This window comes from Passer montanus, unplaced genomic scaffold (assembly GCF_014805655.1).
Source record: "Passer montanus isolate IOZ18808 unplaced genomic scaffold, ASM1480565v1 scaffold112, whole genome shotgun sequence".
NCBI lineage: Eukaryota > Metazoa > Chordata > Aves > Passeriformes > Passeridae > Passer > Passer montanus.
The window spans coordinates 784,508-801,056 of NW_024357836.1; the positions used below are offsets into that span (position 1 = coordinate 784,508).

At 48.1% G+C, this 16,549-nt stretch overlaps 1 protein-coding gene across 2 annotated transcripts; it reads right to left on the reverse strand.

Annotated features, from left to right (window-relative positions):
• Window positions 1-3,384: 3,384 nt before the first annotated feature.
• On the reverse strand, window positions 3,385-15,916 carry LOC120495686 (putative ubiquitin domain-containing protein TINCR). Of its 2 annotated transcripts, XR_005626116.1 has the most exons (4): window positions 15,449-15,562; window positions 7,729-8,167; window positions 5,766-5,896; window positions 3,385-5,047 (listed from the first exon to the last, which is right to left on the reverse strand). XR_005626116.1 is itself a non-coding variant. In XM_039695466.1 (3 exons), the coding sequence occupies exons 1-2, from the start codon at window positions 15,706-15,708 to the stop codon at window positions 8,164-8,166; spliced, it is 264 nt and encodes an 87-aa protein (XP_039551400.1). In that variant the 5' UTR covers window positions 15,709-15,916; the 3' UTR covers window positions 5,733-5,896; window positions 7,729-8,163. The 2 variants fall into 2 exon arrangements, 1 of the variants encoding a protein (XP_039551400.1); XM_039695466.1 differs by lacking the exon at window positions 3,385-5,047 and having other exon boundaries at window positions 5,733-5,896; window positions 15,449-15,916.
• Between the last annotated feature and the right edge of the window lie 633 nt (window positions 15,917-16,549).

The window sequence follows — 16,549 nt, forward strand, 5'->3', positions numbered from 1 at the left end:
CACAGGTCTTTCAAAAGCCTCTTTCACTAGAGAGCATTTAATAGGTTCATAAAATCAGGCAAGTATTTATTTTATCAATGTCCAGACGGGAAAACAAGGACTCTGAGAGGGAGTGGCTGGCACGCTCAGGTCCTGTGGCTGAGATCCACATGGGCAGCAAAGGGTGGTTGGCACAGCTCAGGGTGAACATCCACACACCAGAGCGACCCCAGACAGGGGCCCCTTGTGAAAACCCTGCCCAGCTGATTTCCTGAGGATCCCACAGAAAATCAGGGACAGAGAAACAGGAAAAGAGAGAGTGCTGACCACGGAGCTCCCCCAGCTCTCCTCCCCATGAGACTGATTTCAGCTCTGTGGTATCACATCAGGCTCTAGCCAGTCCCTTTTTTCAGAAAGATGGACAGGCCAAAAGTTACCCAACTTTCAGACAACTCTTTACCTTTGATACACTCTCCACAGCTGCTATTACCACGTTTGCCTCAAGATTTCTATTTGAATTCTGGCTTTGCCCCTCCCTGAATCCCATTGACTCAGGGCTTTCCTTTGTTTGTCTTCTTCTCCTCTTGTTTTAATTAAGATGCATTTCACTAATTATCTGAAGAGAAACATGAGCACAGATTAAACACTGCATTAAGTAAGAAGCTGGGGTATATGAGAATTAAGGGAAGGGCTGATGTGGCTATGCTCTTGCTCAGATATTGTGTTTTTCCAGTGACTTTCACCCAGGGAGTCAAATTTGTTGCTCAGGCATTAATTAACCCCCTTGTTTTGCCATGAAAAGTAGCCACAGGTTCCCGTGTTCCCCTTGCCTGTGGAAACAGTGTGACACAATTCCCTAGGAAATTCATTAGGTTCCCTATTAGATCCATTAGGGAGGGGTTTGGCTCCATCCTCGCCATCTGCCTGGAGGCAGAAAGAGGGAAAGAATGACAATATTTTGCTGATCTACTGAAGGGGTGAATCCCGTGTATCCCAGGAAACTGCTGGCCCTTCCCAGTGCTGGAGAGAGGGCAATGAATTTGCCTTTGGGATTTCCCTCCTTTGGGGAAATCAAAGTGGATTTGTCAAGATCTGACCCCCCATGAGCTCAATCCTGCTGCTCTAAAGTGGGAACATAGAGGAGCAGGAGCAAGTTTAAGTGACTAAACCCAAGCTCAGGACTTCATATTCATCATCTAGATTCTGCAAATGCTGGTGAGAGCAAGGCTCATTTGTTGATGCCTCTTTGCAGGGGTTTGTTTGTTTGAAAAGGCTAATCAGCCAACTGCTTAAATATAAAGGAAAAGGGAGAAAATATTCAAAGCTATTCAGATGAGGTGCCATGGTTTGAGTTTTGATGTCAGTGTGCAGCCAACTGACAAATGCTGAGCCACAGTCTGGTGTAAATCCAGATGAATTCCACTGGAATCAACAGACTTCCTTCCAATTTATTCTGATGTAACAGAGAGCATGATATTTCCATTCAGATTTACATTAGATTTGTTTCCTGTTTTCCATAATTCAGTCAGTTTCCATTGTGTACAAAAGCAGCCTGGGCCAGATCTTGATTTTATTTGCATCAGATGAAAACAGTTGTTTCAAATGGAGCTACCCTGAATTTATAATTGCATAAATAAGGGCAGAATGTGATCTATTCCAAGAGAGAATTTCCCAGGGCGTTGCTGTGTGAGAACACTCCTGCTGTGGTGATCAGGTGCTTTGCCATTGATTTCAATGGAGAAATTTCATCTAAATCCTGGACTGAAGCCCTGAGCTCGAGCTGCTTTGCACACCAAGGGCTGGAATTCCCTCTTTCCTCCAAATCAGCCAATAAACCAACACCTCCATCACCTCATGACCTGACACACCAACACCATGGATGGCCTGAGCAAAGCATCAGGATGGAAAGAGCTCAGCCTTGCCTGGCAGAAATCCTCCTCCAAAGATAGATTTCATTTGTCACACCCCTTATTTATAACCCAAGTGCTCCATGTTGACTTTGCTTCCCACTGAGTTTCCTCCCCTGGGGCCCTTCTGAGTCCCCTTGTTCCACTGTAATTGGAATTTTAGGAGCTGTACAGTTATTTTCTGGCAGATCAGAGTGCCTGTGTCAGCAGCCACAGCACCAGTAACAGATTGGGTTATTAGTAATAACCAATAAGAGTGCTATTCCCAGCAACATGTGTAATCAAGTGGATTTACTCCTCCCCATTGAAGCTGCTTATTCCACTGCTAGCAGGAAAATAAGGCCATTTAAAGTCATTTATGGTGGTTGCAAAGGCTTTTCTGAGTAGATATACAAGTTCTGTTGCCATAGCTCCTTGGAGGACTTTGAGCTCAGCTCATCCATCTGGCTCCACCAGCCTCACCCTGGTTCCTGCTGTCCTCTGGAAGGCAGAATTTCCATTATGGACAGGCATTGCTCCCACTCTGGGTCTCACAGGTAGGGCACAAGCTCAGGTAACCCTCACAACACTGACCTCCAGCTGTAGCACTTTATCAACACAGATATTCCACCTCAGTTCTCCAGGGTGAGGAAACGTTCAGCGTCATTCTTTGCTACCCATGGCCTGGGGAAATGCAAAGCAGATCTGCAGTAAAAGCAGCTGTATCAACAAAATATCACTTTACATGGCTATGACTTGCCATTTGAAATGAAAACATACCTCTTCCATTTGACTTTTCAGGCTCCTGTGTTTTTAATTCCACCGTAAATTTAGATTTCCATTACAAATCTAAATATTTCTCTTTGTTTACAATATTTAGCACCAACCACAGGAAAACAGTGACAAGAACAACTGCAATGACACCAGTGACAGCATCACAATTACAAGGCCATCAGGATTAGGAGCACATTTTGTGGCAGACTGAAATTCCAGCATCTCTGTGCTTCTCTCTCATCTCAGCCCCTGTGCAGAGACTGGCAATCACCCCACGGGCTTGGCCTGTGGTGTATAAAACAGAGCCTTGACAAAACAAGGCAATCATCAAATTTCCAGTGTGGGTGGAATCTGTCTGTTGGGTTTGCACACACACACTCACTGCCAGGGCTGCCAGTGCCTAAAGGCAGCTTTACATCGAGTTTGTGCCTATAAAACACAACAGACTCTCTCCTCCTGATCCTCCAGAGCAGAAGCAGAGTTGAAGCCACCCTGCCATAACAAAGGCTGACATAACTACTTATGGGGGATTTTATTCCACTGTGTGATTTGCATCACAACTGGATCCTACTTGTCCATTTTAGCAGGCAAAGAGCAATCTGGTACAGGTTATAACAAGAGATGTCACACAATGGGTACTACCAGGCAAAGGCAGCCTTGACACGGCTGATTCAACAACAGAGCAGCTTAACAGGAGCCCCAAAAAACCCCAGTATTGAGGAGGTCTGCTTACACACAGCAGAAGTGCCAGAAACCCTTTCACTGCTGCTTCCTGCAGCCCTGAGGGTCTGAGGCAGTGCCTGACAGCAGCACTGAGCTGAGGTGGGGCCACTGTCCTGGGAGAAGGGACACCTGGGGTCACCACAGCAGATGAAGCCAGCCAGGTCATCATTGCTGTAGACTTTATGTATTACAGAAAGTTGATTCATATATTTTTATTAAGAAACTCATTGCTCTTTCATAGATTAGTTCACTACAGGTTGACTTAATTGTTTTGTTTTTTTTTACTTAAAACACTCTTAATATTGGTTAATTAAGAAACTACTTTTTGGTAAACAAATCTTTATAACACATTTTACATGTTCACAATCCTAGGGGCAGCAATTTAAGAACTGTTTCTCCAATCCTAGGTGTAGCAATTCAAGAATTGTTTCTCATTCTTTTCTCTGATCTTCTGACAGATTTTCCCAGGACGATGAGTGGGCAAGTTGTGTTTCTGTGGCCAGGGAGCTGCTGCCACAGGAGGTGACACACTCGGGGGCTGTGGGGGCACAGGAGCCCCTGGAGGCTCTGCTGGGAGGTGACAAATGGCCCCAGCAAGAAGTGTGTGGCCCAAAAAGCAAAGCCTGGGGCTGAAACCCTTGAAGGAGAGAACTTCCAGGAGGGAATGCCACACAGGCTGAGGGGGACAATGGGACAGAGCTGCCCCTGTGCCCTGCAAGGAAATGAGGAGCAGCTGCTGTGGGCTGCAGGGTGTCTGCAAGGGTTCTGGAGGAGGGAAATCCACAATGAAGGGGCCTCAAAGGACAGTGACAGCCTGCTTGAGACCCTGGCAGTTCAGCCACTGGGTTGAACTCTCCTGGATGTGGAAAAGCCATGGTATTCCCAGAGCTGCTAGTGCAGACTCATTGATTAGTAGGCAGGGCAGGAAATTAAATGAGGCGGGTGAATTAAAGCCAGACTTCACAGGCTGCATCTGTTCCTCCATTCCCCCTGGATACAGCACTGATGGAACTTTAAAAAGCGAATTTAGCGAGGAAAGCTGCCAGGCTGATGGCCCTGTAAACTGCAACACTTGATGCATGCTTGTCTCAGGTACAGGAGAAGCACAGAGGAGCCACTGGAACGTGCCCCAGCCTGAGCTGCCTGACTGGAGAGGACCTGCCTGGGCTTGCCTTCTGCTCTGGAGAAGGAGCTGCTGGAAAGTCCTGGCTGCAGCTGCAAGGAGGAGGTGAACAGCAGTGCTTTGGATGCTCCAGTGCTGTGATGCTCCACCAGCAGCAGGATCCCAAAGGTAAACAGTCCCAGCAAGCAGCAGTCCCGTGCACAGAGCAGCTCTGTGAGCTTTCAGACTTCTCCATCTCCAGCCCACTCAGGACCTCCCACACCTTCCAGTGCTGGTCCTTGGGCTCGGCCCCACCTGTGTTCACAGACAAGGGAAACACCCATTTCACAGCAGTTCTTACTGTCAGCATCTTTGCTGGTATCCAGGCAGCTCCCCACAGCAGCACGGTTAATTCAGTCATTACAGAGATCCCCCTGAGCTGCAGAAAGCCTTCCAGAGCTGGCCAGAGCTGCCAGCTACAGGCAGGAGGTGTTAGAGTAGATCCTGGAGCTAATCCAGCTCAGGTCAGTTTGCCTTTTGTAGAAAGGCAAAACTCCAAAGAGCCTGGCTGGTTTTGAAGGACCTAGGAAAGCAAGGAGAGAGAGGACGTCTCAAATAAAAGATTTATTTTTCCCCTAGGTGTGTGTGCAGAAGAGGACTGGAAGCATCCCTCTGCCCATGTGGTGATCCAGCCTTCTTGGCCAGGCTCAGGTAAGCCCCCAGTGTTTGAATTCCACTACAAAAAGTGGATTCCATTCTATTCTGAGAGCAGCTGAGAGGTGGGATCCCACCACCCAGCAACCAGGAGTAAGAGGCAGTGTAAAACAAGTGAGTAAAAGAGATAATCCCTCTGTCCTCACACACTGCCACTGGGAATGCTGGGGAACAGCTGGAGCTGTCTGGGGGGTTTAGATTGGATTTTGGGAATGTTCTTCCCCCCAGGGTGCTGGCACTGCCCAGGCTGCCCAGGGAATGGTCCTCCAGGAGCTCCCAGGGATGCCCAGGGTGGGATTTTGGGGTCTGTGCAGGGCCAGGGGCTGCACTGATGATCCCTGAGGGTCCCTCCCAGCTCAGGGAATTTCAGGATTCATCACTGAAGAGTTGCACAGTTCTGTTAGCATTAAAGCATTAAATAAATCTCTTGCAGCAAAAACCAAACAATAAACAGGCAAACAAAGAAAAAAAAAACCCAGTCAGTTCTTGTTCCTCAGAGCACAGCCCCTGTTCCCAAGTGTCTTGCATTGGATTGTGGCATAGAGGAAAAAAGCAGAAATACCTCAAATAGATCCAGTTGGTTTTACCTCTTTTTGTGCTGGTCCTGTGGCTCTTTCTAGGTGGTTTTGTCCTACTCTTTCCCACGTGATGAGATGCATCATTTGAAGGACAGCAACCAAACCAGCTCTTCCTGCTCTGGAGAAAGGCAGCAACTGCACTTGGAATAAAAGATTGTCAGGCAGATTTGAAGTGTCAATCAAAGCCTATCTCTGAAAAAAAACATTAGTCCAGGCAGCTCCCCACACCACCACGGTTAATTTAGTCTTTCCAGATATCCCCCTGAACTGCAAAAAGCCTCCCAGAGCTGACCAGAGCTGCCAGCTACAGGCAGGAAGTGTTACAGTAGATATTGGACCTAATTCAGCTCAGGTCAGTTTGCCTTTTGCAGAGCAAAAAACTGTGATTATCAAGCCCAGGGAAGCAAATCCTGTTTCCCAGGCTTTGTGAAGCAAACTGCACCTTTTACTAGATGAGGGCATAGATTTAGAACTCTGTTGCTCAGTGTGTCCCATCTCCAGTGGCACACATCCACTTTAATATTATAATTCTAATTTTAATTATTATTTATGACTACACCCAGGGCTGTGTGAGGTGCAAGCACTCAGGAAAGTACTGGCTCTGCTCCAAGAAATTCATTATTTCAGGATAGACAGACATGCAGAGGCACTGCATGGTCAAGTGGCAGAACTGCTGACCCAACAGGCAGCACCTGCCTTGCTGGTTGACCTTGGAAAACTCACATTCCTTCTTGCCACACTTAGTCCAGTCCCACTCTTTGTCCATCCCATTGGCTTAAAAAAATGTTCAGCTGTGACTGTGTTCAGGTTTTTGTCTTAGAATCTCTTTCTGTGCAAAGTCTAAGTGTGTTCTTGGGGAGAATATTTTTGTTCTTTGGGAAAAAGAAAATGAAAAATTCTATTTTCCATAGCATTTTGTCAAATGCTTGTGTTGGAAAAAAAGAATCAAATGTTTTCTCATGGCCAAAAAAACCCCAGAAAATGCAGATTTAGGATGTTTGGGTTGGTTGCCAGTTGGTAAGAGTTGCCAGTCATTGGAATTTTCTGGGGAAAGTACTGTAGAGATTAGTGAAACATCCATTTTGTTTTCCTGAAAATAAGTTTGAACCTAAAACTCAAGTTGTTCTGTGAGTAAGAAACTGGTGAAACCCGTTCTTCCTCTGATTTGTATTACAGCTGCTTTTTATTTCTTCCTTTCTTGGTGCTCCCAGCTTACTGCAATATCCTCAGGGCACCTGATGCCCTCCAGAGCTTCCCAGCAAAATCCTTGGCTGCTCCAGCAGCCTCTTGCTTTGCAGGGAAGGGGCAGCAAGTGCAGGGGCTGGTCTGGAGCTGGGCAGGCACTGACTAAATCTAAATCATATCTAAATATCTAAATAGTCATATCTAAATGCCTGTGGTCACCTGCATCCCAAAACAGGCAGGGAGCAGGAGGTGTAATTGCCTTTCTTTCAATAGAATATTAACTTAAATGTCTCTCTTCTATCCAGCTGCTGTTTGCTGATGAAAATTGCAGGAATCCTGGGTCTGTGAGACCTCTCTTTTTCCATCAGATTGGGCTGAATCAGGTCAGCTGGTTCAGAAGTTATTGGAGCAGGGGAAAGGGGAGGACCAGCTGCAGACAGAAGAACACAAGGAGGCTCACTGCTGTATAAACCCTGGCTCCAAAATGAGGCAGTTTTGGGGTACCTGTGGGTCCCTGAGATCAGGTGAGGTGGTGGCTATACCAGAACCAGCTCCTGTGCTTTGCACACAGAGAGGCTGCCAAGCTCCAGGGCTGCCTCCAGCCCCCACCACTTCTTGCTGTGCAAAGCCTGTAACCTGGAAATGGGGCTCCCCTGAACAGAAAGTGCTCTGGAGCCCAGACAGTCCATAACCTGAGCCATTCACACCTGGATGGCCAGGCTGAAAGGGAAAAAGAATCATCTCACACTTACATGTAGGAAAACAAAAGCCAAGACCAGCAACTTACTGCAGAATCCTGAGAGCAGCCATCAGGAGGCTCGGATGTCCCATGTGCCCATCTAGGGCCCTAAGCAAAGTCCACCTCAGCTCCTTGTTGCTCCATTGCCCAGGCAGGAATCCCCTTTCCTGGGCATTTCACTGGTCCATGGCTCTCAGGAGCTGAGTCAGCCTCACCACACTCCTCCGTTGGCAGCTGGGTCCACATGGCACGCTGATGAGGAAACACTCATTTGTTGTTTTGTTTGGGTTAATTATTCATGGGCACCATGCTGGAAACACTTGGAGCTGCTTTTGTGAACAGTCCTCGAGCTGGCCTGCAGGGAGGGACTTACCAACACTGGTGGCCAGGCTGCCTTTCCGTGGGCCAGCTCTCTTCCATCTGCTTCCCTTCAGCCCTTGTCACACTCCCCGTCCCTCATGGCTTTGGCTGTGCTCCTTGGCATTATCTGAATAAGAAAGAGGCAAATACTTGGATGCAATCAAAAATGGCATTTGACCAAGCAGGCACGGACCCTGACATGTGGAGAATGTAAAGCTCATCCTCTGGCTGGTTCTGTTCTTCAATCACACTACATAACTCAGAATAAGCCACTTGCAGCGTTTCAAACCTGTTTATCCTTCCACAGAAGATGCCTTCACCCTCCTTCAGGTAATCCACAACTGTCTGGAAGCCTTTTTCTGATAAGCCAGGCTCTTCCTCTTTAGTGCCTGCTCCTGGAAATCCATTTTTCATCTTAGAACAAGGGCAGTCTGTAGCTTTAGGAGCACTTTGAGAATGTCTGCAGTAAGAGCTTGAACTGCTCTCACCACACTCACCCTGAGGCATTAGCACTCAGTGGTGCCTTTCTGGGGTTGTGGGTCTAGCAACATCTGACAGGGGTCCAGAGCCTCCATAGAAGGCCTGAACTTAGCAAAGTAGAATTCTTTTCTAAGTTACTCTTCTGAAAACCCTTAAAAATCACCCAGTGCTATCCCCTGGGGTCTCCAAAACAGAGCCTAAAGCTCAAACTTTGGAGGGGTACCTCTTCAGGGCCTGGAGAGCTCATTATCCCACCTTGCACTGCAGCTAAGAGCAGGGCTGAGGCTTTTGACTCCTGTGAATTGCTGTTTGCAATTATGTTTTCATTTTATGACAGGAAACTGAGCCTGTGCTGCAAATATTTCATCAGATCTTAGAGAATTTCAAAGTCTGTGGGGTGAGAGTTTTTGCTGTGTTCTAGCAAAGGATCAGTCTAGTAAGGCTGATATCAGTCTCTGGTGGGGTTTTCTGTAAAACCCAGAGCAGGATTCATATTTCAGCACTTTCTTCCCTTGAAATTGCAGGGGATTTTGATAGCCAAGGGTTTGCTGCGAGCCCACCCTGTAGCACATCTGTCCCATAAAACACCATGACACAGGAGGGGGGATTTATCCCAACTGGGCAAAATCCTCCCCTGATATAAATCAGCACAACTACAGAGAAGTCCACTAAGCTGGGCCACATCCCACCAGAAAGAAACCTACATTAGATGGTACTTCCCATTCATTTATTCTTTGCCTAGAACCAAGACAGAGCCCTGGGGAACACATTAGCTCAGTTTCATCTGCTGCAATCCCATGCAACTGCACAGGGAGGAATTCAAACCCTGTGCACCATGTTCTCCATCGCTGCCACCCTGAGTTGTTTTGTTAAATGAGGCTTCTTGGGCTGAACAATAAGTAAATGAGCTAAATACAGGTGTGACTGTCTGACCCGTGTGCTGTGAGGTGGCAGCAGAGGTAACTGCACTAATGCTTTCAGAACTTAAAAATCACTTAACTGAGGACACCAGAAGAGAGCTTGGCCCGTGAATAATGCACATAAATGCTACCTTCAGCCACTGAGATGCAGCCAGCCCCCCACCTGGCTGTTGCCTCAGTAACACATCTCCAGGAGGATATTTTTAAGGCAGTATTATTTATCTGGTAGGTGGAAGCAGACCTGTTAAGGCCATACCAGGTCAGCATATGTCTAAGCATGTACTGAAGAACTTAATTAGTTCTCCCTGAGCAGAGAGACTCCCAGTGCTATTTAAAGGGTCGTTATCCTGCTGGAGATGCCTCAGAGCCTGCTGCTAGGCCTCAGCTTAGCAGGGCAAGGCTGTAGAAGTGGGATGGGGGTGAAAAGCCTCCCCTCCACGCTGAGGAGTAATTGCTGAGCAGCCGCAGGAGCGGGAGGGTCAGTGCAAAGAGCAGGCTTCACAAAGCCACGCTGAAACCCGGAGTAAAAACTTACTTCAGGGTCAAACTGTGTAAATCCCATTAGGGTTTTTTTGTTGTTGTTGTTTCTAGAGGTCCAGCATCACCTGCTGTGCTTGGTGAGTGCATCCCAGGCAATTCCAGTGACAGGGGGCAGGGCTGATAGGGCTGATGTAGGTGTGGAATGAGCCACTGCTGGCATTGCTGCTTATGTCACCACGGAGTCAGACATAGGCAGGAGTTTAGCATCAGCTAAACTGGACCTTGTGCAACTGGCTCACTCACAGTTTTCATTTACAGCTCCAAAAAATCAGACGCTCTAAACTGAATGCCAAGAAGGGAATGCAATGGGCTCCCCGAGGATGGATGGGTTTGTTACTCTGGCAGGAGGTAAAATATCCATCCTTGAGTGGATGGACCTTTGGAAAACCAGACTGAGCAGCCTCTGGAGAATAAAATGGGTTCCCAGGCATGTCAAAGCTTCTATAAGGGCTGGCACTCACAGGGGACACTGAGGCTGGGTTGCAGGAGAGGGAGGAACCTGGACATGCTTATTTTGACCTAAGAGTGGCTGTGATATACAACACGGGACCTTGGTCTGCTCTTGGAGCTGCCAGGAGTTTTTCCTGGATGAGTTGTTATGGTAACTGAGCTAATGCCCTGAGATAGATGCCTTCAGGTGGCTCCAGGCCAGAAAATCAACACCAATAGATTCCAGATAATAGACTTCTGCTGAACTCAGTGCTGGCGTCTACTTTATTTAACCTATTCACCAATGACTTCCTGAACTCCATTCTCCAGGCAAGCCATACATGCTGAGAAAAGCTGCCTGGCCTCAATGAGCCCCAGCTCCCAAAAGGCTGAGGGGACCCATGTCCTGTGGCTGAGTCTGTGCCAGTAAATCAGATGTGCCTGGGACATTCTCCTGCATTTAGAGGACAGCTGGCACAGAATGGCCAAGGTTTTCCTATTGAATTCTCACTCTCCAAACCTGTGTGGATAAATCCAGGCATCCCATAAGGAGCCTGGCCCATGCTGGCTCCTGAAATGCACCTGGACTGAGCCAAAATTCACAGTGCAATACTCCATCATTGTAACAGAGACAAGTCCAGGCACTGCTTGATTTATCAGCACAGACCTTGCCTGGGTGACTGCAGGAGAGGAGCCTGGAACCAAGAGCAAAGGCTCTGGCAGTGTGCTGGTGCTTATACCACATACAGATCCAGCTGGAGCTGCACATCCCGAGGAACAGGCAGTGACAGGCACACTGGGCATGTCTGGGGATCACTCTGGATCAGCCACTGACATCCTCTGTTTGAAACAGCCCATGGGTTAAGCAGAGGAGTCACCAGGTCAAGGCAATATTCCTCCACCTCCCACTGAACACCCAAACACAGCCAAAAAATGATCAGCAAGGAGCAGCTAATTCCACGTGCCACTGCCCAGGTCAGACTGTGTCCCTTATCACAGATTCCAGACCAGAAGGCTGAGAGGCTCAAAGCCCTGACTTTACTGAAACTGCTTCTTTTATACCCTGGTCAACGCAGGTGGACCTGCCTGGTCATTTAATCAATACATTTCACATGATTGGCTAATTAATAAGACACCATTTGTAAACAACCTTTTGGGCAAAACAGCTTATTACAAAACACCAGGTGCAGATTGTTTAGAATTCTTTCTCTCCAGCTCCCTAAAGTCTCCCAGGCTGATTCTTGGGAAAACTTTATCTGGCTTTCTCTCTCTCTGACCAGGCTGCTGCATCCACATCCCAGGGGTGGCCCTGTTCACTGGTGCTCCAATGCAGCCAGCAGGGAGCTCCCAGGTATTAGATTTCTTTTTCTTGAGCCATGTCTCATAAGCTCTCAAAAGAAATATAATACACCCAAGGATAGCTCAGCTGTTATTTTGGGGGCATAAAATAAGCAGGATGGCTTCTGCTGCAGTGTTAGAAACAAAAAGGTTTAATAAAAGGCAAAATAACAAACAGAAAAACTCGAGCCAGGTGCAGAGGTCTGCTCCTGGTAAAAACACCTCACAAAAGCTCTTAGCTCTTTTGTTCTCTTCTTTTTCTACCTGATGGTTCAGGTGGGACTTTTTGGCTTCTATGCAATTAGCTGTCCTCAAGTTTTTGGTGAAGTCCCTGCAGTCCCATGAGGTGGCTTTTCACCTAATTGTTGAGAGAAACTTCTGGGCTTCTTTCCTTTTCTGGGGGACAAAAGACAGTTTTGCCACTCTGTCATGAGGGGGCACTACCCCCAGGCAGCAGACAAAACTCAGGAGGAGTCGTGGCAGTCTCAGAACTCCCACGTCAGGGCCAGACCAGCTGAGCAGCTCCTGGCTCTGCCTCCCGAGCGAGCCAAACGGGTTCTGCCGTGGTGTGGCCCAGCACTGCTCATGCCTTGGGCCTGTGGGACAGCCCATTGCATGCCCATGGATGTTTTTGCATCCACGCTGGGTGGTTTGTCCATGCCAAGACCCACTGCTGGTCTCCTGTTAGGCACTGATGGCTTCAGCACCACATGGCCACTGAGCTGGGGCATTTCTCTGCTTCTTCATTCCCATCTCAGCTCTTGCTCTGCTTGTTTTACCCACTGGCAAACCACGTCGCTGTAAGATGTCACTCTCTAGGGCAGAAACTGGTTTGGAGCAAGTTCTTTTCTCAGCCTCTACTGCAACAGGGCTGCAATTTCAGTCGGCACAGCAGCGATGTGATTAACAGGCTCTGCACAAAGGGGAATTGCATCCTAGGTGGATGTGATATTTGCAGCTCTGGCCAGCCCATGTGTTTTCCCAGGGTGAGAGGTCATGTTGACTGATCTCTAAATGGCTTGCTCGAACTTTTAAACATTAAGGTCTAAAAAAATTTTCAGCATTAGCTGGTATGCTGATCCCTTTCCTGCCAAGCTGCCGCCTTAAGTGAATTTTTATGACTAAGTTACAAACCCCAGAAAGTACGAGCAAGAAGTGGAAATGCTGACTTGGCCTTTGCTAAATGCCAATTATCTACAAAGGCATTAGGCGGGGAGGGGAGGATGAAAAAGAGGGTCATTTTCATGTTTTCTCTGGTTCAAAGCAAACTGTCCCGTGAGCCCACTGTAGGAACACACAGCATGCAGAGTGACCATTAATATTTACAGGCACAACACTGAGCTGCAGACCCTGGCAATCACAGCAACTCCACTTTTGGAATTAATAGTGCTCTAATAATTAATTAATTAATAGTTTGGCTGGTACCTCAGTACACAAGAGCAAGTAGGAGACTTTAAGATTTTCAGGGAGAACTGAGGAAGTGCATGGGGTGGGCTCCATACTTCACTGAGTTGAAGTGAGTGAAACACTAAAAAACACTAAAAAACACTAAAACCAACTGTTAAATCCTCAGGACTACTGGCCAAATGCAGCACCATGTTTCCACTTTTCTCTCTGCTCCTGTGGCTCCCAGACAGTCCCAAAAGTGCATGGGCTACTCTTCTTACAGTCCCCATGGTTATTCACTGTTGCCCAACTGATACACACCAGCGTATTTCCAAAGACTCTACTGCTACAACACGGATTTGTAGTACCTAAAGATCTGCCTGAGTGATCTTAAGACTCAAATTGTACTGTAATCTCAGCTACAATGCAGCCTTCTCCCACTCTACATTTCCTAACTCCCAGTGGCAGCGAGAGACAAGCATCTAAAATCCTCTAAAAGCTCTCTGTGCTGAAGGCCTGGCAAGGTGCTGAGTCACAAGCTGCCCTCAGCCCAGGACTGCCAAGCCACACATCTCAGAAATATCTAAGGGAACTCTCCGACCATAGCTCAGTCACCCCATCAACCTTCAGAGAAATGTGTCCCCAGTATCTGGGCATTTACAAAAATGCCTTTGGGAGTGGGTGAGGCACAACCCAATAATCCTTCATGTCAAAAGAAAATCAAGGAGACGTGACTTCAGGTAGAGACTGGGCACTGCCCACATTGCACCCAGGCCTGGAAAAAGCAATAGGAGATTGGCCAAGGGTGCTAGTCTAGGAACCAGGGAGGTTTGCAGGAAAACCATGGAGAAAAATATTAGAAATACCACTTCGTTTTTAATGTACTCACAAAAACTGAGCTGGGACTTTGAGCAACAGGCTCTAGATTTTCAAAAATGGCCAGTGAGTTCAGCTGGGCCCTCTGAACTCAGCACACCAGGGCAGGATCTCCTGGTGAGTTTTGCATTGCTGCAGTTACACCCTGCTTCTGCAGCGTGTGGGAAGGTGCAGAGCACACTATGGAAACCAGGCATGTGCCAAACAAGCATCAGCACTCCATCAACTCAGACCCTCCAAATCCTTTTTGACCTTCAAAAATTCAGACTGTAAAAATTAGGAAAAATAAATACTGGAAACAAGAACAAATAGAAGTGCTTCTGCCATTAAAAACCAGGTGAAAAGGAGGAGCTGAGCCAAGTTAATCAGAGAACTGAAATGAGATGTTGGAGAAAAGGGCCGTGGGTGACTTGGGGTTTGCAGTTAGCTGAGTGATGTGAAATCTCCTGTGTCTGGCTGAGCTCTGAAAGGAAACGCTTTATTAAATCTTCTTTGTGTGAGATTTCAAGCTGCCTCTGGACTGGAAAATAGGACCATTCCAGTATGGGGGATATAATCAGGAACTGAAGTCTTTAGTGCAGGCTTTTCTGCAGAGGAAACTCTGATCAGCATAGACACATAACTCAGAGGGCTCAGGATTTAGAAAGATGAATTAGACACCACATACCCACAACATACCTCTTCTACCCAGTATCCCCAAAACACTTCACAGAATTAATCATGCTGGCAGCAACAACCTGGCATTAGGAAAGACAGTGCAGGTGGGCATAAATTCAGCACACTGAATCAAAACTGTCCTGTGGGCCAGTGAGTCCAAGGTCCATTATCTCAGCTTTCATCCCCACCAGAACACAGTGCTCGCCGTGATTGATCTCCTGTGCCCTGGTCTCCTGGGAGTCTCTAGTCTCACTGTACTTTCTGCTGTGATTCAGACACGTTTTGGGCAGCTGCAGCCTCCTGCCATCCCTGTCCACACTGCTCGTGCTCTGCTGTAAGCTGGCAGCACTTCTCGTGTCACAAGGACTGTGCCACCCCCAAATACCTGCAGAAAGTGTTTACCACAAAGAACCAGGGAGAGACAGGCACAAGAGGACAAGAGAGAGGCTCCCAGAACACTCCCATGTCGCACAGTCTCCTCTGCCCTTTTTCTTGTCGTGTTTCTCTCTCTGTGCTTGGCCACATAACCAGGAAAACAAGACCTGACCAGAGACAGACAGGCAGCAGCAACCAGCAACCTCCTCTGAGCTGCTTATTTCACAGCACATGCCTGGATTTGAAGAGCCTAGAGCCTCAGTCCTGCTGGAAATGGCAGGATTTGAGTTCCTGCTCTGCCTTCCAAGAAACCCCGAGAAGAAAGTGTCCCAAGGGGCTGAGACACAGGGAGCAGAGTATTCCCCTTCCTCTGCACCACCCCCACGGCAGACGAGCTCCTTGCCTACCTTTTATTGCTGACAAGGAGGAGGACAGAACCATTCTGGATATTGGCTTCTTTGAGCGTCTCATGCTCCTCGAGCTGCCTGGAGTTGTAATAAAACGTCTTCTTCCAGGAGGTGATGCCCTCCCGGACCAAGAGAGCCCTCAGGTCCATCACCGTGTCCCTGGGCCTGACTGTCAGGGGCATCATCAGGTCCTCATCGGCCAGGTGCACCTTGATGTGGTACCTCTTCCACCGAGACAGGCTCCTGCGCAGCGTGTCCATCCCCTCCAGCTCAGCAGGGCCGGCGTGGCAGAGCAGAGCATCCAGCTGGGAGAGCAGCGAGGCAGGGACGTGGCTCTGAAGAGGCTGGCTGCTGCAAACAGCTTAAAAACGTCCTGCCAAACCTGTTTCTCCCAGTTGCCACGCTGCGTGCTTCACATTCCAGGGAAGAGCTCACCTGGCTCCATGAGCCTGCTGGCTGGGAAATGTCTCCATGAATCATTTCCACACACCCCTAAATCCCATCATAATTACAGCGTCTTCACAAAGTGCTCTTCATTCCAATGGCTGGCAGAGGACTTTTAAAGCCAGATCTCCACAGACATTAGAAACGTGGGTGCATGTGAGAAATGAATGGGTTTAGCAACCTCATGTCTCCTGCTCTAAAAAGCTGCCAGCTGGGGAGAAGATCAGTTAGCAAAGCAGGCATTTAGCAACCTCACAGCTATTTCACATGGCCACTTTAATGAAGAGAAGTACAGCTGCATAGTGACAAATTCCTCACGGAGGAGAGCCGCACCACCCTGATGAGCTAGAGCCTGGCTGTGTGAACAACTCTCATCACTGCAGCGCAGATTCCCCCAGGAGATCTGCCCTGTTACTGCTCACAAACAATCCGGGACCCTCCAGAAGGGGTAGGACTCACTCACTCCTCATCCTACCCCCACACATCTGACACTGACTCACAGGAATCCTCCATGGTTCGTTGTCTTGATTTGCTCTTCCTTTCAGACCCTGTCTAATTGCAGGGCTGGGTATCCTGTGCAGCACGTCAGAGGGAGCCCCATACCTCAACCACAGGGCTGCAGGCACAAACAGGTGGCACAGAGGCCTTGAAGTGCCG

Excerpts from the sequence above, each read along its gene's own strand:
- LOC120495686 (XM_039695466.1), bottom strand. The coding sequence starts at position 15,708 with ATGGACACGCTGCGCAGGAGCCTGTCTCGGTGGAAGAGGTACCACATC.